General features: G+C 40.3%; 1 protein-coding gene across 1 annotated transcript; it reads right to left on the bottom strand.

Annotated features, from left to right (window-relative positions):
- Positions 1–546: 546 nt before the first annotated feature.
- On the bottom strand, positions 547–25773 carry LOC117256554 (caM kinase-like vesicle-associated protein). Its single transcript, XM_033626036.2, has 11 exons — positions 25585–25773; positions 8705–8845; positions 8475–8606; positions 5871–5945; positions 4922–5060; positions 4677–4797; positions 4180–4255; positions 3951–4081; positions 3750–3828; positions 3578–3665; positions 547–2035 (listed from the first exon to the last, which is right to left on the bottom strand). Exons 2-11 carry the CDS (start codon positions 8797–8799, stop codon positions 1736–1738), a joined length of 1236 nt encoding a protein of 411 aa, XP_033481927.1. The 5' UTR covers positions 8800–8845; positions 25585–25773; the 3' UTR covers positions 547–1735.
- Between the last annotated feature and the right edge of the window lie 277 nt (positions 25774–26050).

Genomic DNA, 26050 nt, shown 5'->3' with positions numbered 1-26050 from the left:
AATGTATTTTCTAACACTATTCTTAAGTTGACTGAGATTTGGGACTGGAGCCTATCCCAGCTGACACTGGGCAAGAGGCGGGGTACACAGGGATGCCAGACAACCATTCATGCTCACATTCACACCTATGGATAATTTAGAGTCACCAGTTAACCTAGCCTGCATGTCTTTGGATTGTAGGAGGAAGCCAGAGCACCCAGACATGGGAAGAACATACAAACTCCGCACACTCCCACACCTGGTTTGACCCCCCACCCCAGATTTGAACCAGGAGCCCTCTTGTCATTAGAGTCAGCAATTAACCTAACCTGTATGTCTTTGGTCTGTGGGAGGGAGCTGGGGAACCCAGAGAAAACCCTCGCTGACACAGGGAGAACGTGCAAACTCCACACAGAAATGCCCCAGCCAGCTGCCGGGTTCAAACCCTTAACTCGTCTTGTTGTGCTGTTTGCTTTTCGTGTCAATCAAAAGTTGGATAAAAGTGAAATGATGGTCGATGGAGTGGCCTGTATTGTCAGAGCGTAGAGTGACAATTTGAGAAAACAGTTTCAGCAATATCAGTATTGCTCATTTTATTGATTCACAAGCATTATAGCAAACCATTAGCTCAGCTAAATGTTGCTAAATACACACGAAAATAAAAAAATACACATGTATACAATGCAAAAATACATAGTGGTACAGTATATGGACTCAGCTAGAAACTCTGCAATTTACTTATTACAAGTGACAACACAACAACAACGGCTAAAACACCACTTCACATACAACGCTCTAACTTTAGTTTCCTGTGTTTTTAATTGTGAAAGAGGACGGAACACAAGTATCAATACAGCAGCGTAAAAACCAAACAGAAGGGCAAAGGAACAGCTAAAACATTTCAAAGAAATCGGTAAGTAATTATAATCAAGTTGTTTCTTTTGAAATATTTCAGTACATTACTGCAACAAATATTAAGGCACTTCAACTTAAAAATATGCTTTCTTGATGCCTTAAAATTGTAAGTTGACAAAAGTTGTACTGAAGATAAACCAGCAGATATCTGGTTTGGGTGTTAAGCTGAGTCCACTAATTGATTTTTTTTTTTATCCAATTGTTATGTAAGAAGTTGTAGGAATATTTAAAAGACAGTCATAACTATTTAATATATATTATATCTTTTAAAATGTCATAAAATATATGTAACTGTGAATGCATTCCAGTTAGAAGCATGGTTTCTGAAGTGTATACTCAGAGACGCAGAAAACTACTTTAAAAAATTAATGGATTTTCGAATCTTGACATGATCAGTTTACCAAATCTTTCAACTCATAATTTTAAGTCACAAGACACGAACTCAGGAGTTTAAGTTCTGAAGCTGAAAACTAGCAACTTGTCGAAACAGACAAATACACCTATATACAATGAGCTGATGAGTAAAAGTGAGCTGATTTCACTAAATTACACTATGAGTTTTTACAGTTTTCAGGGGAAAGGAAACAACAGAAGAGCTACCTTGCAACTAGCTTTAAAGGGACTGTTACACAAAATAACGAGGGAGAGTGGAGAACACTATTCAATAGACCGATTAATACAGAAGGCAAAAATGATGAAATGCATGGCGTCGTGAAATAACTCTGCAAACTGGGGGATAGTCGAACAGCTTAGACATGGTATCATCATGCCAAATGTATTGGCTCTACTGCACATGTGCTTGTTGGTTGGCAAGGGTCCTCTTCTTGTATTTCTCTGACGTCTAGTCTCCCTTTCTCTGTGGCAACATTTGGGGAACCTCGCCGTTGCACCGTGCCTGTGGCTGCTCCTCCTGCCTGGCTGCACTGGGCTGGGAGGGTGCAGAGGTGGCGGCAGTCTGTGTGTCAGGAGCCTTTTCACTAAGAACAGCCTTTAAGCTGGCAGCGAGGCCATCGCCGCTGCCAGCTGGAGGAGCAGGAGCGCCGCCGGGTGTGTTGGGGTCAGCTGCAGCCCCAGCGGCCCCAGTATCCCCCTGCTCAGACGCTCTGAGTCTCTTCATGAGGGTGGTCACTCTGACAGCTTTCTGTGAGCGATTAAAAGAGATGGAGGGCTCAAATTAAGAGATAGCATAAATCAAACAAACATGCACAATAAACTTTGCAAGGTGTTTCAAACTGCAGCTCAGTTAAATTGGACAAATTGTAGGGATATAAACATGTTTTACATTTCAGACATGAGAATTTGTATGTTAAAGAGGAGCTACGCCAACTTTAAAAATTCATACATGTCATTCCTATGGTCTAAGACAGTATAAAAAATATTAGTAAACATGAAAACCTCTCCTCTAAATCAAAAGCTGAAGTGCTTAAACTCAAATCTGTGATGTCATAGGGCAGGGGTCAGCAGCCTTTACTATCAAAGGCCATAAAAGCTCTCAAGTAATCTGTCTGGAGCTGCAAAAACATATTTGAGCCTCATACTGAAGCTAACAGTAAGTCTAAATTCACCCATCACCATTACTAATAGGTCTAAATGAGCATTTATTAATATGTTTTACCACAAGGTGGCTACTCTGCAGTCGGCTATTTATGATTGTTTGGTGCTTTATCTTTGCAGGGTTGGTGGTAAAAGACAACAAATATGTCCACACACTGTTGAATTCTCTATTGTCCTCCAAGTTTTTAAAGGGAATCCATAGCTAGCTTAGCGAGGGAGATCCAAGACAATCAAGCAATACTGAAGTTCAACAAAATGTTGCACATTTATTTGATGAAATTTAAAAACACTGTTTCATTCTGTGTATGGGCTACACATTTCTTAAATTGAGAATGTGAGAATCACTCAAGGCCTACAACAATGAAAAATGAAAATAAAAATGATTAAAAAAAAACAGCTGTTAATAATTTCAATATAATTTTTTTGCCAAAGCCCAAGGGAGCCACTGGAGAGGGATGAAAGTGCCGGGTGTGGCTCCAGAGCCACAAGTTACCTACCCCTGTCATAGGGTATAAAGTCTGGAGCTGCTCCAGACAGACAGATGATAGAGATGACACTTCAGAACGTTTCAGAACGGAAAACACTACAATAGAATAAAGCTTGTTTGGATATGCAAAGGAAAACAAACATTCTGTGGGTCCACAAAATCAGTCTCCCATTCATTGTCTATGAAGCAGCTCCAGACTTTATACCCAATGACATCACAAGTTTGAGACTTTGAGAGAGAGTAGTTCACATTCTCAAATATTGATTAAACTTTCCAAGGGCAAAGAAATAACATATTAGTTGGTGTTGCCCTTTAATGGGGAATAAGAGGGTGAGCCATAAGTTAATATATGGATTAATGTACAAATTGGATACAGCACCTGATTATAGTTGCCACAGTTGTTGGAAGCAGTGAATATAGCATGTATATTCATATCTGTGCAGTTTAAAATGGTGGTAATATTATATATATTTTTTTTAAGTATAGCAAATCTAAAATACTTCAAACAGACACTAAAGGAGAGTCCTCCTACTTGGAGACATGGGTAATAAACATAACAAGTTTGTGTAACATATGCAATAATTGACAATATATGAGCAAACATGTATTGATATACAGTATAAGTTATATAAAAAGTAGTACCTTCCACTTGGCTTTGGCAAAGTTCTTTTCTATTTGTGCACAAACGCCATCCTTGATGTTCTTGTCTGAGGCTGCATTTCCAGAAATCCTGAGAAAAGGAACATGAGAACCACCTTATGAACACAAATGCAACAACATGCTGGAAAATAAGTTTTGTTGGTTTATTTATTACCATTCATGGGCAATGGCTTCCTGTGCAGTCAGCCGCTGATCCTGGTCCACTTCCATCAAAGACGCGACTAGGTTTTTGGCTGCAATACAAACAAACAAACAAAAATACAAACAGTGAATTTGCATCTCCAAAACACATCATCAGTGACACGAAAAATACAATTAAGTTAATGTGCATTTTAATAAAGTGATTATGTCTCACCAGAGTCTGAAATGTCATCCCAGTATGGTGAATCGAACTCATAGTCCCCTGACAAGATCTTTAGGAAGAGATTCTTATCACGATCATCATCTTCATCAGAATCGTCATAGAAAGGAGGGTTTCCAGACAAACTGTTGGGTTGGCAGATTAAGAGCATCATACACACATTTTGATAAAGTCACTTAAATATACTTCAGTAAATTACTATAGTATATTTATGAACACTTACAGTATATACATGGTGACACCGATGGCCCAACAGTCCACAGGTCGTCCATATCTCTGCCTCCCAACCACTTCAGGAGCTGCAAGCCAGAACAGGCTTTAAGCATTCTTTATGCTGTAGCTTTATGACCACAAACCTATCAGATCAACTTAGCTAAAACTTTTATTGATCCACAGTGTGCATGGATGGATTACCAATACCTTCAAAATGTCATTTAAATTAACACAAACCAACCAGGGAGAGACTCAAAACGAACACAAAAGACCACAAACAGATGCAAAGGAACTGCACCGAGACACAAAAAAAGAAACAAAATTACCACAGAGACACAAAACCTCCAAACGATGCGTAACGACTACAAAGAGACGCAAAACAACAACAAAAAGGAGGTAAACCCACCACACAGTCTGTGTGTCTTGTTACTATGGAGAAGAAGTGGTGAGGCCTCTGCATGCCCATTATCTCAAAAAACCCACGACAGTCTGGTTTATGCCACTCACCAAGATATTCTGGAGTCCCACATGGGTCCTTAATGAGTCCATTTTCCAGTTTTGCCAACTGGAAGTCACTGATAACAATTTTGGAGTGCTTCAAACGGTTAAAGTACACCAAGTTCTCCAGCTGTGTGAGCAAACGCATGACGTTCATCAAACTGGAAAACATTCTGGTTATTCATACACTAAATATTGTTTGGCCTGTGGTGAAATGCTGCAACTTCTCACTAGGTGTCAGCAGTGTAATATACCTTAAGATTTCTGTGGACGATTTTCAGAGAGTGCAGGTAAGCTACAGCCTCCAACACCTGCCTCATGACATTGCTGGTGTCCCTCTCAGAGTAGTATCCTTGATCTAAGATCCAGTCGAACACCTCTCTGCCCGTAGCCCTGAAGAGACGGGACATCCACATTGAATGCATGTCACTTGAATAAAAACACATGTTGAATAAAACATCAGGTTTATTTGAGATGAGGAGGGAAGTATACAGGGCACAACAGCAGGGTTGCCAGGTCGGGCTACTTTTGAAGGGTTGCCACGTGGAATTTTTTGTTCGCTGGTTGGGTAGACCTACTTTGCATGCAAATTACATGAATAATGTTGATCGTAAAAACCCATATTTTAAATGAAATAATTTATTTATACCTAAATTCTGCCCCACTGACTTCAGATCGGCATGTATGCTAACACACACACACACACACACACACACACACACACACACACACGCACACAAAATCGTGCTTATTGCTCTCCGCCCACCAGTACAGCGTGAAATCAGGTATTGCATTAACTACTGTAAATGCATAGGAAGTAAAAACAGTAAGCAACAGGTTAGTCTGTGCGTCAGTGTATTGCTCTTCACGCACACAGAGCTATATTTTATTTATGACAATATACTGCATCTAATTAAAGAAGACCATTTTAGGACCTTGGTGAAAGAACTGAGGAAACCACTTTTAATGCTGGCACGCTAAACGTTTACAGTGTTACTTTGTAGCTATTACAATACATTTGGCGATGATAGCAATGCTGTTGGACTTTAAAAGCAGCGTCTATAGTCTGGCAAGGGCATATTTTGACTTCTGGTGTCGGGCTGGTTTTAATTGGCCGTCGGGCTGGTTTTGTCACACAGACCTGGCAACCCTGCACACCCGTCTGTGCCAACATTTCTCTCAAGTGCCTCCAATAATACTCACAGCTCCAGAAAAATGAAGTACTCTTTCTTAGTTTCAAAAGCGTCAACCAGCTGGAGGATGTTATGATGTTTTACCCTTTGAAAAGCGTGGAAAAGGGGGGAGGGAGTAATGAGGGGGGAGGAGAATGGAGGGATGTAAGTGGGATTAAAATGAGCAATAAATAGAGTCAACGAGTAGCACAAGCTATAGAGCTATACAGTCTCATGTCAGACATTCAGGACAGGCAAGGGAAAATTAATAACCCATCAACAAAAATACATCAGATATTTCTGCACAACATTTAAAATCTGCCAGAGTTATTTAATTTTGGGCCTTACATGTTGATTGCTGCTATAATATGCTTTCTTTTGATGGTGAATCTGTTATTATTTATTGTTCTTGGTGCAAAGTACAGCAACAATTAATTCCCAAGACATGACGACACCAGAACATGTGATCAGAGCAAACGCGGTGGGAGCGTGAGCGGAGGGATTTTGGATGGAGCGCAGAGGAGATCTTTAAAAAATTGGATCATCACCTTATCTCCTGCTCACTCCACAAGTTTGAAGCATGCCTGACCCAGGATGCGCTTCTGTACTGCGCACAGCATAGATTATATAAAATAACTGAAGCAGCCGTTGTGACATCATCCATTGGTTTGTGGACTCCTGTTTTGAAGCCTCATGTTCAGTATTTTGGCTATCACTATCTTGTTTTTTTGGAGCCGGAAGTAACCATATTTGGACGAGAGGGTGGGAGTGTGGAGGATCAAGGGGTGGATCTGACTTGTAGACTGTGGTAATGCCTCGCAGACAGCCTGTCACTCAAAGCAGCCACCCCTTAATTATGCAAAACTTTAAGCCTTAGTCAAATTTAAATAGTTAAGTTAAAAAAAATAAATTAACCCCCCGTACAGTTGTCAGCTGTCACTTCTCTGCTGTAAAGTTGGGCATTTTAACATGCTTGTCTATGGGGATTGACTCCCTTTTGGAGTCAGTCCCAAGTAGCCATTTGAGAAACTGCAGTTTTTGGCACTTGGAATAAAAAAAAAAAGTGGCTGCTGCGAGCTCGACCATGGAGTTTAAAAGTACTTTCAAAATAGGTGTACTATTCCTGTAACACTAACAGATGAAAGCTTGTGTTTAAGCTTAAATTACCAATGCAGCTGTTTCCTTTTTTTTGGAGTGAGCACTGAACAATTTGAATGGAGCGGGGTAACCTGGAAATCCAGAGTTCTCGCAAGAGCACAATTTGAATTTGCTCAGCGAGTCACTCTGGCAAACAGTAATGATGCTCATTACCCATGCCGTTGGAGCCGAGCTGCACCAATCACATCGGTGTATCTGATATAGGCGGGCCAGAGGCAAGCTAAACAGATGACGACAGTGCTGCAACGACAAAGTCCGGAATCAGTCAGTAGACATTGCAAGATGGCTACGGATGAACACTAGTTGTTTGAAACGGCTTTGGCCGCTACAGTGAACGAGAGTCTAATCTACCAGTTAGCTCCGCTGGTAGTGCTCTGGATACGACCCCGTGTATTGTTCTGATTGGTCGTAGTGTTATCCAATTGCGTGCAGCGATATTTTCAAATGCATGCTTGGTGCCGCCCCTCGAGTTGGGCCATTTGCATTACTCATAGCCAGACCCTAAATCTTTCTAGATTTGGGTCTGGATTTCCAGGCTAGGAGCGGGGTGAAATCTAATTTAAACGTGAAGCGATACTGAGTGGCTCAGCCTACAGTGGCTTTGAGCAGGGGGAGCGGAGGGAACAAAAAGCTTCATGAGGAAGCGAGAAGCGTTAATTCTCACCACTCCACTGTGCTCACAACCTCAGGACGATACTTAATACTATGCTATTATGGCCCGTCAGTCTATTTTACAAAAGTTTTATAGGGTACTTTGGTGACATTCTTTATTTTTATGCATTTTATATTTCATTTAATTTATTCTATCATTTCTGTTACTGTCAACAAATATCCAATAAAAAGACCAAAACCAACGATGTCATAATTCGCCACAAAACACTTTCCTACTTCTCTACGCTGTCTGTGGCACTCAGCCGAAAATCCATTTGTTTTAAGTCTAAAGCACAGCGAACAGACTACTTTAATTAAAAATGGCTCAGTCATTTCCTCAAAAAGCTGTAAAGCACTGTAATTTTTTTTAGCAAACATTACTCAAAGAGGAGTAAATAGTGTGTTTGCTGGGGACTATTTTCAGCTGCGGATTTGGCGCACCAATGCAGCAGGAAAGTGAATGTGGGATTGACTGAATTTAAATTACAGTGTCCATCTTCCGCTCCAGTGGCACAGAGAAATATGATATATCAAGATTTGGCAACACAGCCAACATTTCTTAATAGGATCGATTCATCGTTGGTCTTGGTTGTTTTACTGGATTTGTGAAAAGTAAGGAAAATCTAGAATATCACCAGTCTTATCCTTGTATGTTACTCTAAGAATGCACAAAGGCAAAATTTCAGGATGCTGGTTTTTGAGCTTTCGCACCACACTCTGCTACATTTGTGTCTCAACCTGAAGAAACAGTTTTGCTACTCATTTGTGCCAGGTCAGTGCCTCAGACATGTAGGCTCTACATCGGGGAGCTTAAAGCTTCACTTACATCTTTAAGATCATAATCTCATTCTTGGCAGCTTTCCTCACTTTCCTTCCATCCTTTTTGTTAAACTTTTTACAGGTGTACATTTTCAAGGTGTTCCTATCCTTCGCCCGGAATATCTCACAAAACTCCTCTCTGTTAAAAACAGGAAAGAAGAGACATACATCATGCTTTGGTTATATTTCCTAAAAGTCTTTATGCACTTATCAACATTAAAAAATAGCTGTACTCACGATTTAACAATTTGCCCGAGGTCATATTTGTCGGCCACCTCTGAGGGACTGTTGTAATCCTTCTTCTCCCCGAGTGTCAGACAACCAAATGGCATGGCAGCTCGTGCCCTACAGCCAGGGAGGGACCTGCCACAACACAACCTGTTGACAATGTGCAACATGTTAGATCTGGTTAGCTAATTAGTGAATAACATAAAACAATATTAGTGTAAATGTCGTGTTGTAAAGATTGCAGCCCAAAGTGCTTTACAGAGAAATAAACGGTTTCATTAATGACGATAACAGTAATGGAGGAAACGGTTGCTCAGCGATGGCACTCCACACAAAATGAATGCCGTAAATCAATGCACACATTTATATAGAGCAGTCTGAGCACATGATTATTTCCCTCTTGGAAACCTTTTTGGTCATACATCTGAGGGTAGCTAAGTGTAATTGAGCTGGTGGGAGCAAATTATTTCAAATTACCACAAGAGCAAAACAACATAAAAACGAAATTTTTGGATAACATAATCATCCTCGGTGAACTCTGTCAGACTGCCACGCTTGTTTCTCTCCACTCTGCAGTGAGTCAGCTCTGTACTGCAGCAGCACCATCAGCTGTAGCATTATTCATCTGTCTGCTTTCTACAGAAGAGAATATTCAGATGGACTTGACCCTGTGCTGTTGCTGTAACTTTTTGTCTCCTCTTTTTAGACTTCGAAAGTCTCTTGGAAGTTGAGAATGCTATTAACGCTGCAGCTCTGGAGGAACAAGCGTGGAAGAGTTTTGTGTTTTCATTTCTGTTAGCAAGCCAGTTGTAACTACTCACAGTTGACATGCACACTGTAGTTCAGACTGGCGCACAGTTTTCACATTCCCTGAGGTGCGTCAGCCAATAGCAAAATGTTTGAACACACAGTCAAAATAACTATACGAATTATCATATATTTGCAAACAACATTTGCTGCGATCAAAGCTATACTTGGTAACATTTGTAAAATGTACTTCTTGTTATATTTGATGAAACAGTCACTATATTCACACAACAGGACAAGACAGATAATCTGTGAAACAAATTCTATTCCTCAGCACTCTTATTTGCCTTTAATGGCCTTACTGCAAGTGAATGAAAGCAACCAATCAGGGCACAGGAGTCTCTAATGCAGCTGTCAATCATGTCACTGTCACAAACTAAAAAACTGCATTGCCTATTTTTCAGCTCAAATGTTTTCAGAGACACATTTTAATGAACTGTTTAGTAGGGATGCATGATATTGGATTTTTTTTGCCGATATTTATAACAACTTATTTGGCTGATAACCGATACCAATATCGATATATCCACTTTTTTCCTCACCTATTTTAAGTGATCATCAAGTCTGTTCTGTAGTGGAATTAAGATCATATTATGCATGCATACTCTTATTGTGATGGCCCACCAGCAGATGGTGACATTAAATTGAATACTTTTCAATATATTTAATATTCATTCATTGTGCAAAATTTAAAAAAGTACGTTGGCTGAAAGAATGAGATCATGGATACAAGGGGCCAAAATGAGTTTCTTCTGTAGGGTTGCTGGACTCAGCCTTAGAGATAGGGTGAGGAGCTCGGACAGCTCGGAGTAGAGCCGCTGCTCCTTCATGTCGAAAGGGGTCAGTTGAGGTGGTTCGAGCATCTGATCAGGATGCCTCCTGGGTGCATCCTGTTGGAGGTGTTCTGGGCATGTCCCACTGGTAGGAGGTCCCGGGGCAGACCCAGAACACATTGGAGGGATTACGTATCTTGTCTGGCCTGGGAACGTCTCGGGGTCCCTCAGGAGGTGCAGGAAAGTGTTGCTGAGGAGAGGGACATCTGGGGTGCTTTGTTTGGCCTGCTGCCCCCACGACCCAGCAAGAGATAAGCAGATGAAAATGGATGTATGGATGTTGGCCGATTCTGATCCTTTTCAGTTCTCAGTTCCTTTTAAACCAATATCAGCTGATACCAATGACGTGCCAATATTATCATGCATCCCTGCTGTTTAGCTGTCAGACAAGAAAGTTGGCCCAGCCAGTGGGTGGTGCTTGGCGCTTCGCTTGACTGTCTCCAACATGGCAGCCAGGTCACAAACATTCCCATTTTCCATCTAAAAAGTACACTAAAATATGTTTGAGGAGAGAAACAGGCAGAATTTTGATTCATATTTGATCAGCGCTGCCTAGTTTCATAGTTGACATGACTGACATCTGCGTTACAGTCTCTTCTACTCTGACTGATTTCTGGCAAATAACATTAGAGGCAATAGGAGGAGGAGGAGGAGGGACTGTCTCATATATTACTGTCTGTATGTAGAAACAATTTCAGCAAAAGTGACAAAAGGATATTTTCATAAATGTTACCAAGTGTAGCTTTAATATAAGGTACAATCAAGTTACACAGTCTTGCTGTAATACAAGTAAAACAAGAACTACAATTTAGAGTCATCTACCTTAACAGTAGGGATGAGTGATATGAATAAAATCATGTATCACAGTGTATGAAATGTAAGATATCATTTAGTTTAAATACAGTAAAAATGTCCTATTAATCTCATGATCTTATTGATGTAAGAATCAAATTAAAGTCCAGTCTGCCATAAAGCAGAGCTGCTCATTGATTTGCAGCACTGCCCACAATGGACTCATACAACCAGAGATATACTTTAAAATGATGGATACCATAATGTTAATGGTGTGGAAAAATCTATAACTGAAGACAAATTTATAAAATCTCCTAGTGTGTGTTGTCATATCGTGCAATCATGCTTAATTGTAGCATAAATAAAAAAATACACTCTAAGTCAAACTCACTCTGCTGACCAAGGTAACACAGCTGCTGACTGTTCATCTGGTAACACAACATAAAGAGCTGCAGGATAAAACTCTGTATATAACATCTCTAACTGCAGAACACAAAAAGCCCAATAACTGAAGTTCACCCACATGAAGTCCTTCAACACGTTTTTATGCCAATTTCACAGCCTCAATAAATAAATAACTTAGCATTAAATAACATAACCCTGCTGCTTTTTTTCCCAACATGAAAACTGGAGAATTACCGAGGACGTGGGGTGATGCAACACTGCCGTATTTGTTATAACATCTTTTTCTGATGTGGCCTGAGCAGTAAGGCCTGTAGTGTTTTGAATTGGTAACTTTCTGACATGTTTTTAGTAAAAGATGAGAGTTACTAATGGACCCTTTTGTTGCAATCAACTGCAGAAGTGCAGCAACACACTTACATATATGAATATATGCAATTTTAAATGAGGGGGGTTTGAATTGCTGCAGCTGCAGAATATACAGGTCCACCACTACGAGCTAAATATTACTGGTACAATAGGATGCTTGTATGGAAAAGAGACCCAGTTTTTTGGCAGGCCTTACAGTAGAAATGGCAGCCAGCGAGGGAGAGTGGGAGTAGAGAAATTCTGACTGAGGTGCTGTCTGGAGTCTCAGTCAAGACCCTATCAGAGGCAGAGATTTCTCCCAACTTTAGCATCCAGTAGTATCTGTAGTACAAGAAAGAGTGGTCTTATAAATATATATAAAAAAAGGAGCTCGAAGACTACACGTTACAGACCTGGTCTATTAATGTGATGTATTACTGTTTATTACTTGCAAGCAACGAAGCAGAAGGTCTAATGCCGAAGATCTTCTGTTTTGTGAATCAGGAGAGAGCCCTTTAGCTGAAGACAGTAGGCTGTGTATACAGTGTGCTACTGTCCACAAGGGGACTCATTACTCTGTGATTCAGCCTCCTCAGATCTCTGCTGTGTATCTGATATAAAATGTGTTACCTTATGTAAATTGTTTATTATAACTAGGAGAATCTGCTTCCACCAGTGTTCCTCATTTTGGCCTCTTTATTAATATTAATGGAACTTATCTGTCTTTAATCCATATACTGCAGGGAGAACAATTAATTCATTATGTGAATGATTCATTTGGATACAGTCCTATACATAAACAGGGTGTTGAGGTATCTGTGCTCCAGTGCTTTGTGCACTATCCCTACAGTCCACGATCAGCCCCCTTCACCCCTTGATCCGGAAGCAGAAGCCCTGAAGAAAATGCTAAATTAGCATTTACCTTGCTATGAAGTATTAGCTTAAAAGAGAGGTGGCTAAGGGTAGGGTTAAGGTAAGGGCAAAGGTTACATCATGCTACTTATAAGGTGAATCACATCATCATGTAAAATGAATATGAAAGTGGATAACTGCTGCGTTTGGCCTTATATTTATTCACAACAGCCTGACATTGTAGCAGGGTTCAAATAACTGTTTGTCTTGTGTATTGGTGGCCGCCATTTGTAGGGGCGGGCCATGTATGCTCCAAACGTACTAATGGCTGCAGCTATACATGTGTCAGTCCAGCCAAGACTTCTGTTTTGTGCACCAGTCATTTCATCTGGTCTCTATGAACAGATATTTGCAAAAGACTGCAAATAGGCTACACTTTTAAAAAGCTAATATGAAGCTAAATCCTTATCAGATGTTGGCAGATGGGTTCAGAGTTTACATCTCTTTGCATGAAATGTTTCTCTGCAGCTCAAACCTGATTGGTCCATACTGCTTGGACTACAAACAGTCTACAAACAGACACCAGAATGCTTCCAATACAAAAATCTTGCCTACACGTTCTGCACACCTATGCAGGTAGAGATCATCTCTTCCCCCACAGACAGATGACATGACCATTTCTTCTCACAGAATCAGTCAACATGTCACTGTTATATCTAGTCAAGTCTTTATGCCTGTCAGTCAAAAATGGTATGACATACTTGTTTTTCAAACATTTTCAGCGGCACTGGTTAATCATTAACAGATATCCCAAACACTCAATCTATTAGTATGAAGTGTTAGAGCAAAATGACAACAACTGTGTCCTCAGCTGTCTGTTTATGCAACAGCTTGGTTAAGGACAGGCATATCACGCATTGACACTGACACTGACAAACACAGTGGGTTAAATCATCTTCCACTTGATGATTTACATAAGCGAAACAAGACGTATACAGTTTTTAGTATATTTATGGTAATACTTGCCTTCATAAGAAGTGCTCATCCCAGCTATAACAAGAGCTCTTACCTGCCCCTGATGTTACCTAATCTTCTCAGCGAGGCCCCATATGTAGGCTATGATCCTCACTGCAGCTACCGGTAATACCATTTGGGTTCATGCCAGGGAAAGAGTTTTAAGCAGTGACAGCCAAAGTCATTTTAGCTGGAAGTTGTCCGCTACACACAGCACAGAATACCAAAAGAGATGTTCTGTCAATATCCAAGGGATGCAGTATTTTTACAGGGGTAAAATACTGTTTAATACAAAATACTATTGATTTCTTTTTTCAATTTAGGCTACAGAATCACTATAGTCACAAACTCATGATGAAGACCCTAAGGTAATATTTATCTTTAATTAACTTGCGTCCTTTGATGAAAAATATAATAGAATAGTAAGGATTAACCAGAAGTGGTCCAGGATGAGGTCGACTTGTCTGAGCTGAAACTTTGCCTCACCTTTTCATCTTTAATGTCTATTGATCATAAAGCTCACATCCCACGGTCAAAATGGATGTGTAGTTTAAATTTTTTTAACACGAGCTGAGCAAACACTGTATTAGTATTTTCATGACAATGATTTATTAACCGTACTGTCATATCACTGCAAGCACACACTGCAAGTCATTTTTATTATTAAGTAAAAAGTAAACTGTGTGCAACTCTCACAATAAGCCAGACTTGCTTTGATGCTTTGATTTTGTGAAAGTGCATTTGGAGGTCAAGTTGGGAGGAAAGGCGAGTTTATTTACTCAGCACATTTCAGCAACAAGGCTCAAAGTGCTCCACACAAAACCTCAAAAACATCAAGATAAAGTGCAAAAAACATATTATAAAAGGTGTTAAAATAAAATTATTAACAGTCATTAAAGAGCAAGAAAATAGGAATAAAAACAACCTAAAACAGATTAAGACAGATATAAAATACAAGAATAAATGTTACAGTGCAATAAGCTCCGGCTGTATTAAGGTACTGAGGAGTATTAAGAAGTCTTGAACATATGTTTTTCATGATGCTCTTCTTTCTATTAAACAGGTGCAGAGAAGCTGTATTTAGGTGATGTATTGTAGTGCACAATATGTACCACCAGAGGTCAGTCTCTACTGGTGGAACTGTCAGCTGAGCTTGGAAACATGGCGACTGTCAGTAGTAGGGATAACAATACAGGACTACCGAAAAGGAAAAAGGCCTCTGCCCCTGTTTGGGAGAATTTCCATATATGAACTTTATCTTGAGATGACTTCTTCAGACTACTAAAGCAGTTTTTCCAGCAACATTATTTTATTTAACACATCATCTCCGTTCAGCCCACTGATGTGCAAGGCCATAACTACCATTGAGGACACCGAGGTCATGACCTCGGTATTTTTTCCCGACCTAAATGAATGAATAAAATGAAAATAAAAATAAACCATTTCATTTGTGCGGTGAAAGTACGTGGGAGGACCGATGGAAGTTGATTGAGTGACTCTCTCTCCTCTATACTAACAATTATTTAAAAAAGAAAATTCTGGTACTCTTGTTTGATCGACGCAGCTTTCATACAGCTTTGCACATACATTATTCCTAGATGGATTACTCACGAATGCAGGGTTGCACAGAAATGCCACACATATCATTATGAAAGTGCAGGACCAGAGCTTTCCAAGGATACCACACACATCATTGTGCTGTCATCCCATCACGCTATAAATACAGATCAATTGTCTACAAAATAAAAACCTGACGAATTTCTTTACAATCCATTATACAGATCTTGTTATCAGTCACTTCATATAGTGAGGAATATCGTATCTTACCATGTCTTAGGCTTGCGTGTGTTTCTCCCTGTCTATCCACATTTGTAGTCCGGCTTTCAAGATGCAAATATCTCCATATTCTCCAGTTGTCACTCAATCAAACTTTTTATGACAAGACCAGCCACTTCACCTTTGCGCACCCAGACAACTGCAGCCTGATTATGCATGCGTGACAGGGCCGTATACATTGAGGGGGACACGTCCTCCCCCCCCTCCCCCCACCCCAATGCCCAAAATGTCCCCCCAATATATAACTGAAACTGAAAAAGAACAACAAAAAACTTTCAGGTCAGGCCAAAGAGCAGCACAGAGCACAGAGAAGTTAGTCAAGATCATGTCAACAAGAAAACTTTTTACTTTTTACTTTTTACTGCAAAGTGGCAAATATTATCTTGGATAGGGATGCACCGAATATTCGGTAACCAAATATATTCGGCCGAATATTGCAAAAAAACACACATTCAGTATTCGGTGGAATAAGTTAAAAGCAAGGCCGAATAATAGCGGCGTGTTTTGATAATGCAATCAAACAGTGTGCCGTGACAGGCGGATTAAAATGTCGGCAGTGTGGCGATCCACCCGTCACGGCACTCGCATTTGCAACTAAAAATAGTTTTGAGCGAGCAAAATAGGCTTAAATCATTCAGCACGCTGTGTGAGCAGCCTACAGATTTCAACCAGCAGCAGAAACGAAAGGCGAATCCCACCGATTGTGGGTTGAACGGGGGTCACAGACACAGACAGTAACATTAATGTATTCCTGTTAAATACGATGGCCATCGGCTTACCCAGCAACGGAGAAGTCGGCTCCAATAATATCCTCTTCTTGGCGTCATGACTGCCCAGAAGTACCTGAACAGCCGAGCCAGCCGAACACAGGTATGTGACGTGTCAGAGGAGAAACGAGCCTTTCACATTTCTCTCTTTTAGTCTTTCAGTGGCAGTAACGGTCCACAAACCTCACCGCACTTTAGGGACTGTTCGTTACTTATGAAGGGACCGTCAGGGGAGGAGGGTGGCTGGTTGATTTTTATTTTATTTATTTATTTTATTTTGATCCCCCCTATGTTCATCACTCATTGATGCTGTTTTGAAGTATGAATAAGTCAATAAGTAATTTAATCCATTGAAATATCATTGATGTATTATAGAAAAGTGATTTATCTTTTCATAAATGACAAAAGGCACATCTGCCTCATTTTCGCTGTGGTATCGTGATACTACTCAGAGCCATGATATTTTCATTGGTATCACAGAGTGGATCCCAATTTTGGTACCGTGACAACACTAATCTGGAGGGGGTTCATCTGCAAAAACTAATGAAAAACTAAACAATGATATTTGGTATTCGGTACTTGGTATTCGGCCAAGCATTTAATAATATTCGGCTTCGGCTTCAGCCACAAATTTTCATTTCGGTGCATCCCTAATCTTGGAGGACATCATTGCACTTGGTTGACTATTTTTCTATGATCTTAGATGTAAATATTGCATGTTTATTTCAAATGAAACACATTTTTGACTTGTGAATGAGTCAGTGGAATTTCTTGCAATAATGAAAAAATACTGGCAATCATGTCTGCCTGGCACCACCGCTGTTTTGGACAGCTGTGAAGTGACAGAATGTCCCACCATCATGGTTCTTATATTGGCAGATTCCAGAGAGTCTCCCCTCTTCATATATGGCAGAATATGTCAACTTCCAACTTGCTATGGTGAGATACATGCAAAAATGTAAGAATTTAGTCACACGGATTTGTTTTTTTTCATTGATATAAAAATTAATATAACTGACAACTGGCAGATGAAGAGAAGTACTTCCTGCTAAAGAATAAGTGGTTCAAACATAATTATAAATACCCACAAACAAAGTTTGGTGAAAGACAATTACGCTATAGTATGAAGTGGGAAGAGAAACATGATAAGATGGGATTAATCTAATATGATGTGTGTAGTTCTTTATAGATGTAGCCTCTTAATTTGGCTGTCAACGTACACCAGATTGAAGGCTTTTGATATATAATTGACAAAAATTTCTGACCCCCCCACGTGCACCACGACTAAATGACCTTGGTATTTCAAAAATCCTGCGTACGGCCCTGCTGATGTGTCGCATCTGCCGCTGCACCAAGTACCATCGGGTCCTCCAACAAAGAGGGTGCTTAATTCCTATGTATTCATTATTCTATGGGCCATAAGTATTCAAGCCCAGCAAAACTTGTCAAAGTAGGCTAATTCCATATTAGAAGTGGTGGGAATCAAAAGGGGATCCATGATACGATATTATCATGATACTCAAGTCACGATTCAATATTATTGTGAGTATTGTGATATAATATATATGGGATAAAATATATTGTGATATATTGCGATTTATTACCTTTTTTCAACTGTAAATTTTGTCCCCAAACTAAAACTTTACCATCTGTTTTATCTAATAAGATAAAGTTTGTCCATCTCACTTCAGCTATTTTTTTGAAGCAGCAAAACGCATGTGGTGGAATGAAAAAGCAATCGACTATATTATTCTAGTAGGCTACCTAAAGTTTAATTTGTATTTGTAATATTAATTATTTATGTATACGATACGATATTGCTGCAAAAAATATTGTGACTCTTTGCTGTATTGATTTTTTTCCCCCACCTCTACAGCATTGTAGGCTAGACAATGACATACATGATACAGTGACTTCTTTCTCCAGTAGCTTTTGTTTGATTGTTTGTTTTTGTTTTTTTACACAAATATGATACGATACGATACCATACGACACGATACAATACAATATGATATACTTTTCCCATAGGGAAATTTGTCTTAGACTCATATGCGCTGTAGACAATAAATGCACAGACAAACAGTACAGTAAACATAACAACAAATAACACATACCCCCTCCCCAGTGCAATACAGTAGGCTATAAATAACATCAGATAACACATACCCCCCGCCCAAAAAATATACCATCATACATACATACAGTAGTATGTACCCCAGTGAAATATTAGGAGGGTATGAAAGTATCAAAAAATAGATACCACCCTAGCCTACAGTGCAGTGTAAGAAATGAATGATTAATTGGTGCAGTAGCATCCAAAGGGATAACGTCTCTTCTGTTCAGCCATTATCTTTATTGTTTAAGTTCATCCCACACAATGATTTTGATTCAGTGCTGTATTTCCTAAAGAAGTATGCACAAGTACAGAGCACCCAGAGGTGAGTAAAGATGGTTGGAAAATGTTACAAACTACTAAATCCCAATTCTTATTTTGGCAAACAAACACGATGTATTTCAGTACAGCACTCGCCTGATCAAAGTGCAGCATACAATAGCATGCCCCTCTGTCCTAAAGAGGAGGGCTGTCAGTTTGCCATTAGTCTGGAGAATGATGAGCTTTATATGCTTTGGTTAAATCACATTCTCTGCATGAATCCTGCGAGAACAATACCCACACTCACAATTAGTGTTTTCTGGCTCTCACCTAAATTCACACAACTGTGCTGCCTGGGTATCAGAGTGTTTTCTTTTCATAATACATGCCTCAATCTTCCTGTACTATGATGCTCACTCAGACCAATAGCAGCGTACAGACAATGCACTCAGGGACGAATATTTCTCCTAATTTCTTTTTTGTCATGCCTCACTCTTCCATAATGTTTTAAGCACGGTGTATTCAACCGACAGACGTCATCAGATTCATGGTCACTTTTGAAATGGCTCAAACCAAACGTATCATGCCATGTCTGAGCAATATTTTATCTCATCTTGAATAGGCCACTTTAGTAAACCTTGGTGGCTTCTGTCTCTCAAAATAACAACACCGCCGAATAACCATCTCACAGAGACAAACAATACGGTGCATTTAAAGCAAAGTTGAGGAGCCGGGTGATGTGAGACCGTTTAATGCAATCATTACACATCACAATGAATCATAGATCCCCTCACCTGTTCCTGGAAGCTTGACTCACAGTGCACCAAACACTAAACAGTAACTATGATAAGTCAGACAGAATTTTCTGCGCACTGCGAACCCCCCCGTCCCCCCGTTCAATGCAATCTTAGAGATAAAAGGCTGTTCTCCTTCACCAGAAGAAGAAAAGGATGGAAGGCACTTGACTATTGCTGAATCAGGGCTCTTTTATCTTTGCCTTTTTGAAAGATCTGAATGAAGTGTTCTTCATTAATGGGAATGTAAACGCTGTTTCAAATCCAGACTGTCGCAGAGCTCGGCATTGAGAGAACTTAACTGTGGACACCCTTGGGGGATAATGACAAAGGCAGAGCTATTTGATAAACAGATTTCATATCTGTGTCCAATTAATTTTCCAGTAACCACTTCAAGTGAGATTCTTTTGTTTTCAAAAGTAATAACAGACATAATTTACAAACTACAACCATCACATTGCCAAAAATAAGCAACTCAGGCCTACATGATTTCTTCTTGATGTCTGTAATAGAGTGGTGCAGGGACGATGTTTATTTGTAGGCTAACCCAGAAGTTAGTATCGTCCTGGTTCCCTTGACAAAAAGCCAATCGACTTTTTCCATTAGATTTTGGATTATTGCATAAAATATTTTCACAAATAAACACCACATTCATGATTTGTTAAGCTTAAATGCAGGCACCAGAAATAAAAAGCTAACATTAAGCTATAAACTATAAGAGTTACAAGAGTTCATGTTCGGCATAAAGATTGTCAATGTCCCCAACAACCTGTCGCCTCATTTAGCCATTTGTTAACAATTGCCTTTTTATGACATGTAAAAGTTTCAAAATTCAATCATCTCTCCCAGTTTGCCTTAACCACAGACCTTATTTCAACCCTCGAAACAAAAACACTTTAAAACCCCTTGACTTTAAGACGAGGGAACCACGACTGCAAATGTGTTTTAGGACTTACTCCTGCAGCACTCTATAAACAGTGTTTTACCAATAATTGTAAATATTAGCTTTCTGCATTGTTTAATGAAAATTGAATCAATAAAATAATATCCATCATGGCCACAGATCGAGACAGGGCTTCAGAGATCAAATCAACTTTTCCAGACAATTCGGGATATGTGTGAGTATTGGAATAAAACCAACTTGTGTGTGATTAGTTTGAGCAAAATTATTACTGCCCCCAGCCCAACAGAGGGGCTGACAGTGACAGGACCAATGGTTCCCACTAAAAATGGCAACAATTACTGTGCATAGGAGGGGAAAAAATAGCTGAAAAATTGTTGAGCCCAACAGGAGCTCAAATTTGATAAAAGGTCAAATCACATCTTCATTAATGCAAGAGATGGAGCCAATCAGGGTCTGGAGCACATTCCAGGATACCACCACCAATGTCTCGGATGACATCAATCAATTCACTGAGTCTGTGGTGAATTTCGCTTCAACCGATCACCACCAAAATTTTAGCATCTGTTCCTTGTCCCATTATCAACCTTTCCTGAAAATTTCATCAAAATCTGTCCAGAACTTTTCGAGTTATTTTGCAGACAAACAGACAAACAGACCAACGTTGGCGAAAACATAACCTCCTTGGCGGAAGTAACAGAAGCAACTGTACCCAAAACTAAATCATTCCACATTGGAAGCCATAGATTAGTAGAACCATCTGCAAACATGGACAATTATAAAGCAGCAGCCTACAATCTAAGAAGAGGCAGAAAAAGGGACTAAATTACAATGCACAAGTTGAAGGAGCTGACAGGATCGCATTTCACTGGAGTCGTAGGATTCCATGTGACAAATAAATGATTGGCTGAAAAAAAAAAAAGTGAAACAGAATGGAGAGCGGGGGAAATGTATGACATCCATCTGTAAGACACAAACCACTCTTACATAATATTACAAGAAACAAAGGAGCGATTCAGATGTAGCGCGGCCTTTCTGATTAGTTTTGTTTTCACTGTTCATGCTGTTTTTAAAGAGAACAAAGGAATAGCTTTTGAGGAAATATTAATGATAATATTAATTGAAAACGGTTGCATAATGTTATGTTAACCCAGTAAGTAATGCCATCAATTGAAATAATGTGTAATTATTTGGGACTATAGAAATGAGTAACTTGATTTTTCTAATGATAAAAGGACATGCTGAGTTCAAAAGCTGTCACCTCATAGATAAAGAAATCATACACATCTGCATCACACTAACAAATGGACTCTGATTAACCACAAAAAGAGAGCGTAAGTCACAACAGTTATATTATATGTTACATTACGTGACATTTCATTCATCTTCCTTAACCGCTCATCCCTTTCAGGGTCGCAGGGGGGCTGGAGCCTATCCCAGCTGGCATTAGGTGAGAGGCGGGGTCCACCCTGGACAGGTCGCCAGACTGTCACATGTCTGACACAAAGAGACAGACAACCACTGACGCTCACATTCACACCTACAGCCAATTTAAAGTCACCAACTAACCTAACCTGCATGTCTTTGGATTGTGGGAGGAAACTGGAGTACCCTCGCTGAGACGGGGGAGAACATGCAAACACCACACAGAGGAGGGGTTCATACCCACCACCGTGCTTACTACACAGTGCGACAGTGCTAACTAGTGCCCCACCATGCTGCCACATTACATCCCATTACATTATATCATATACCGTGAGTTGCAAGAGCATTATGATGGCCTAAAAGACCTTTAGATTATGTACATAAATGTTACTCTACACGACTGAGTGATGATGTCAGTCTTATCTCAGGTGACATTAAGACACCCACCACAGGTCTAATTTTGAAGAATAAAAACACAGGATGGATGATACATCTTCACACTATGTTCCAGCTGTTGCTGCACGACACTCAACTAGCCTGAGGGGAAATGCTATAATTTTAAATAAAACATGTTTTCCTCCAACACCTCCCAGACACTGTTGGTTCTGCTTTCCACAAGAGGGATAAGAAGACATCTCTGCACTATGTTCCACACACGACCGCCTGATTTTGACAAAAGTGGGGGAAATTATGCATTTTGGGACAATGCTCTGGCAGTTAAAAATGACAGTAATTGGTCTGATGAGGTTCAAAACCCCAATTCCGATCCACTACATCTGCAACTGGTTACACCATCTAACACTGAAATTACACTAAACAACGTAATGAGGGTGTTATAATTAGAGGCACAAATTTGCAATTAAACAGCATTCCAGCTGTTGCAGATTTACACTGTTTGGCCAAAGGGGAATGCCATAACTCAAGGTAAACTATGTTTGAAACATCTCAGACACTCGTGCTCCAACTTCGCTGAAGGAGACGATACATTTTGGCTCTCTGTTCTGGCATTCAATAACATACCAATTGGCCTGACTGAGGTGCTAAATCTAAATTTCACAGTTTAAAAATCCCAACTTAGAGCTGGGTAACATGAAACTGCTGCCATATTTTATTCCATGTGTTAAATAATTAAATCCATGTTCAACATACTGAAGTGCAGGGACATGAAAAGGGATAAAATATTTAATTTTAGAGTTTCCAGTTTCCATGACTATCAATTCAATGTCAAATTAACATGAGGCTTCTCACTGTGATCGAGCCAGAGTGATTTCTAACTTTTAAACACTCCGACTGATGTGCTTGCTGAGTCGTGCTGAGCTACTGAGATGAAACATGGATGATGCATACTGATTCTCCCGAAAGCTGCTCATTTTTATGGATATTGTTTACTGTTGTCTTGTTACAGTTTGTTGTAGGTCCTACTGGGACACTTTGTCAGTGTCCAAGGGGAAGCATGTAACTCTGTTTGTGTGCGTGTGTGTATGTAGGAGGATATTTATGAAGTATCAACTGAAATTTCTCAAGCATCTTCTGAATGCAGTTTGGGTGCACTGAGAATACAGAGTCACAACATCTAACTCAATCAAAATGTTCTGCTCGATCACCGACTGAAGATGTTGACTAAAGAGTAGACATTTTTCACCTTTTTTATTCGCTACATAACAACATACAATTGGTGTGGTGCCTTTTTTTTTGATGAAATAATCATTATGTGGCTGTTTCAGAACTCAGGTTCATTGGTCAAAGTCATGTCGGACGGTGGCAGTAGGCCAGAGAGAGCCGTGGATTTGGCCACAGCTGAGCCTCTTCAAAGGGAACAGCTCGGTGACAGGGGGCAGATGGTGATGGTGATGTTCGAGCCAAATTTTAAAGCCTGTAATGCCTCATTTATGGAGTAAATGTCGCTCTTGCTGGCTGCGAACACAAAGAACATATTCACACTTCTAATTTTCAAGGACGTTATATCAGACTTGAACAGAAGCAGGAGAAATGTGTTTGTCTTTCTCAAACTCCGGAGAGAGAGCAGAACATTTTGACGAACAGCCCTCCTTTGTGCTCCACTCTGCTATGCATTGACTCCACCATTCATCACTTCATCACCGGCTCATCTGACCAGTTTCTTCTGATGTTGTTTTGTTGCCATGGTCACAGAGTGCTACAGTATGCACCACGGTACTGTCTGTGCAGAATAGCTCTCTGCGTACTCATCGACATCACTACCCAAAGACAACTGCCACTGCGTGTGGCCTGAACCCCATTTACTGATCTGAACTCAGACACAGTTTGCACAACAAAAATCCTGAATATTTTCCAAACTAACAATAACAAATAATTACTGCGTTTCCATCTATTTTAACGTGTCAGCCTGAAAACACTGTGTGCCCCAGTGTTCTGACAGCTACTTTAACTTAGCTGAATGCCCAGTGACACACACCACGACCCAGGTAGCACATTAAATTCAGTGTGAAGCCTGTTACATAAACAAAAGGCCCAAACTCTATTCAAATGAGCCTTTTTGAACATTCTATTCAATGATGAATCTTTCACTGTTTCCCAGAATGCACCATCAAGGCTAAGAGGAAAGGAACAAAAACAGCTACCTGTAAAAAAACAACAGTGTGTGCCAGCATTTCTGACAGACAGTGATACATGCAGCAGCTCACTGTACACCAGGGGTTGTATCTCTATAGGTTTTTAACCATTCTCCTCCATAAACCTTGTGTTTAATCTTGAAATGTCAGCCATTCATAAATAAACCACAATATGTTCAATAGCATCATCATGTGTCAATAAAACCTCTGCAAAGTGCATTCCAACACAAGATTCCTTCTCATAGCAAGTCTACTGTTTCCTGCGTCAAACCACCTGGCAGTGCAGCAGCAGGGGTTCCCAAACTTTTTTTGTTTTTGCACAATTTACATGTATGCCACCCCACTGTTGTGATGTCCTATGGCTGATCCAAGTGCATTTTTCCAATGCTACACAACACTGGAGCCCTTTTGGGTGACCACACACAACTGTGCGTCCTCTCCTTTCTGCTTTATTCAGTAGAGGACAGGCAGCTTCTCTGCCCTGGCCTGTCAGCAACACTTGCTCTTCCTCTGGGGTGTATAAAGTGGCGGCTTAGCACTGGCAAAGTAATGCAATCACAAGCACTTTGGGTGTGAAATGATGACAAATAACGACAAGGAGGCAGGGACACCGCGAGACTGAGACTGTGAAATGTGAACTCAAGAGGTGGTGCAGTCTGAGTGCATGAACAGCTTGCCTTATGTAAATCTGAAGCGCAGTTGGAGCAAGTCTTTATGAACTATAAAGCCCATATTGTGAGGGGACTTGTTGAGCGTAATGCGTCTAAAGATTTATGCGTAAAGTTGGTTTTCACAGCAAACAGGTTTCGCCTGGAAATGCACAGACAGCCTCACTGCTCCAGCTTGACAGTTTAAATATACAGTATTTGCGCATCACCCGGGTTAGACTGATGTTGCAGGAAAAAAAACTCTCCTGCAGGTTTCTTAAAACGCGCGGGCTCCTCTCATATTTCACCCTAAAATGTTTTATCATCGCAAAAGTTTTCAAAACCAATCATGCTTTTGGCACGAGACGAGATCAGGACTCAGTGAGTGAACGAATAAAGCTTGGAGAACATTCCTCGACATTCGTCACTTCTCGCCTTTCTGACAGACGTGTTTTGCAATCTTATGACGGTAAAACCAAAAAATTACGCAAACTGCATCCACTTACCTTCAATGAAGTAAACTGGTGAAAATCAATAATCCAACCCTCGGTCTGATATTTGGAGTATGTTCCTGTTGCGGCTTCACTTTTTCCTTCCACTGATTTTACAGCACGCGTGCTCGCACAGAGATTTAAGATCCTCGAGCATTTCCAACAAGTCAGCTTGTTCACGGGAGTATTACGTGAACGTGTGATGGTAACAGCGGGCTATGATGCAGGAAGGAGGGGAAGTGTGTGTGTGCGCGCGCGGTGCGATGCACGGCGCACAACTGCAGTGTGTGTGTGAGTGTGCGTGCAACAGTGCAGCAAATGTTTTGACAACAGTATCGTCATTTTTAGGGCATTTAACAGTGAGGGAGCGGGGTCAAAGTCCCCCCGGAAGTTGGTGCCTGTCATTTAACGAGATCTGATCCCAGAATAGGAGCAGCTGCTCCCATCTTTATCCCCAAAAAACTTAGTTCATGCTCACAGT

This window comes from Epinephelus lanceolatus, chromosome 1, assembly GCF_041903045.1.
Source record: "Epinephelus lanceolatus isolate andai-2023 chromosome 1, ASM4190304v1, whole genome shotgun sequence".
NCBI lineage: Eukaryota > Metazoa > Chordata > Actinopteri > Perciformes > Serranidae > Epinephelus > Epinephelus lanceolatus.
The sequence above is the reverse complement of the archived record's forward strand: the minus strand, read 5'-3'. Positions and strand labels throughout refer to the sequence as shown.

Coding starts and splice junctions, on each gene's coding strand:
- LOC117256554 (XM_033626036.2), bottom strand. CDS start 8,799: ATGCCATTTGGTTGTCTGACACTCGGGGAGAAGAAGGATTACAACAGT. Junction 5,061..5,870: donor TACTTCATTTTTCTGGAGCT/GTGAGTATTATT, acceptor CCGTCTCTTCAG/GGCTACGGGCAGAGAGGTGT. Junction 4,082..4,179: donor GGTGTCACCATGTATATACT/GTAAGTGTTCAT, acceptor CCAACCCAACAG/TTTGTCTGGAAACCCTCCTT.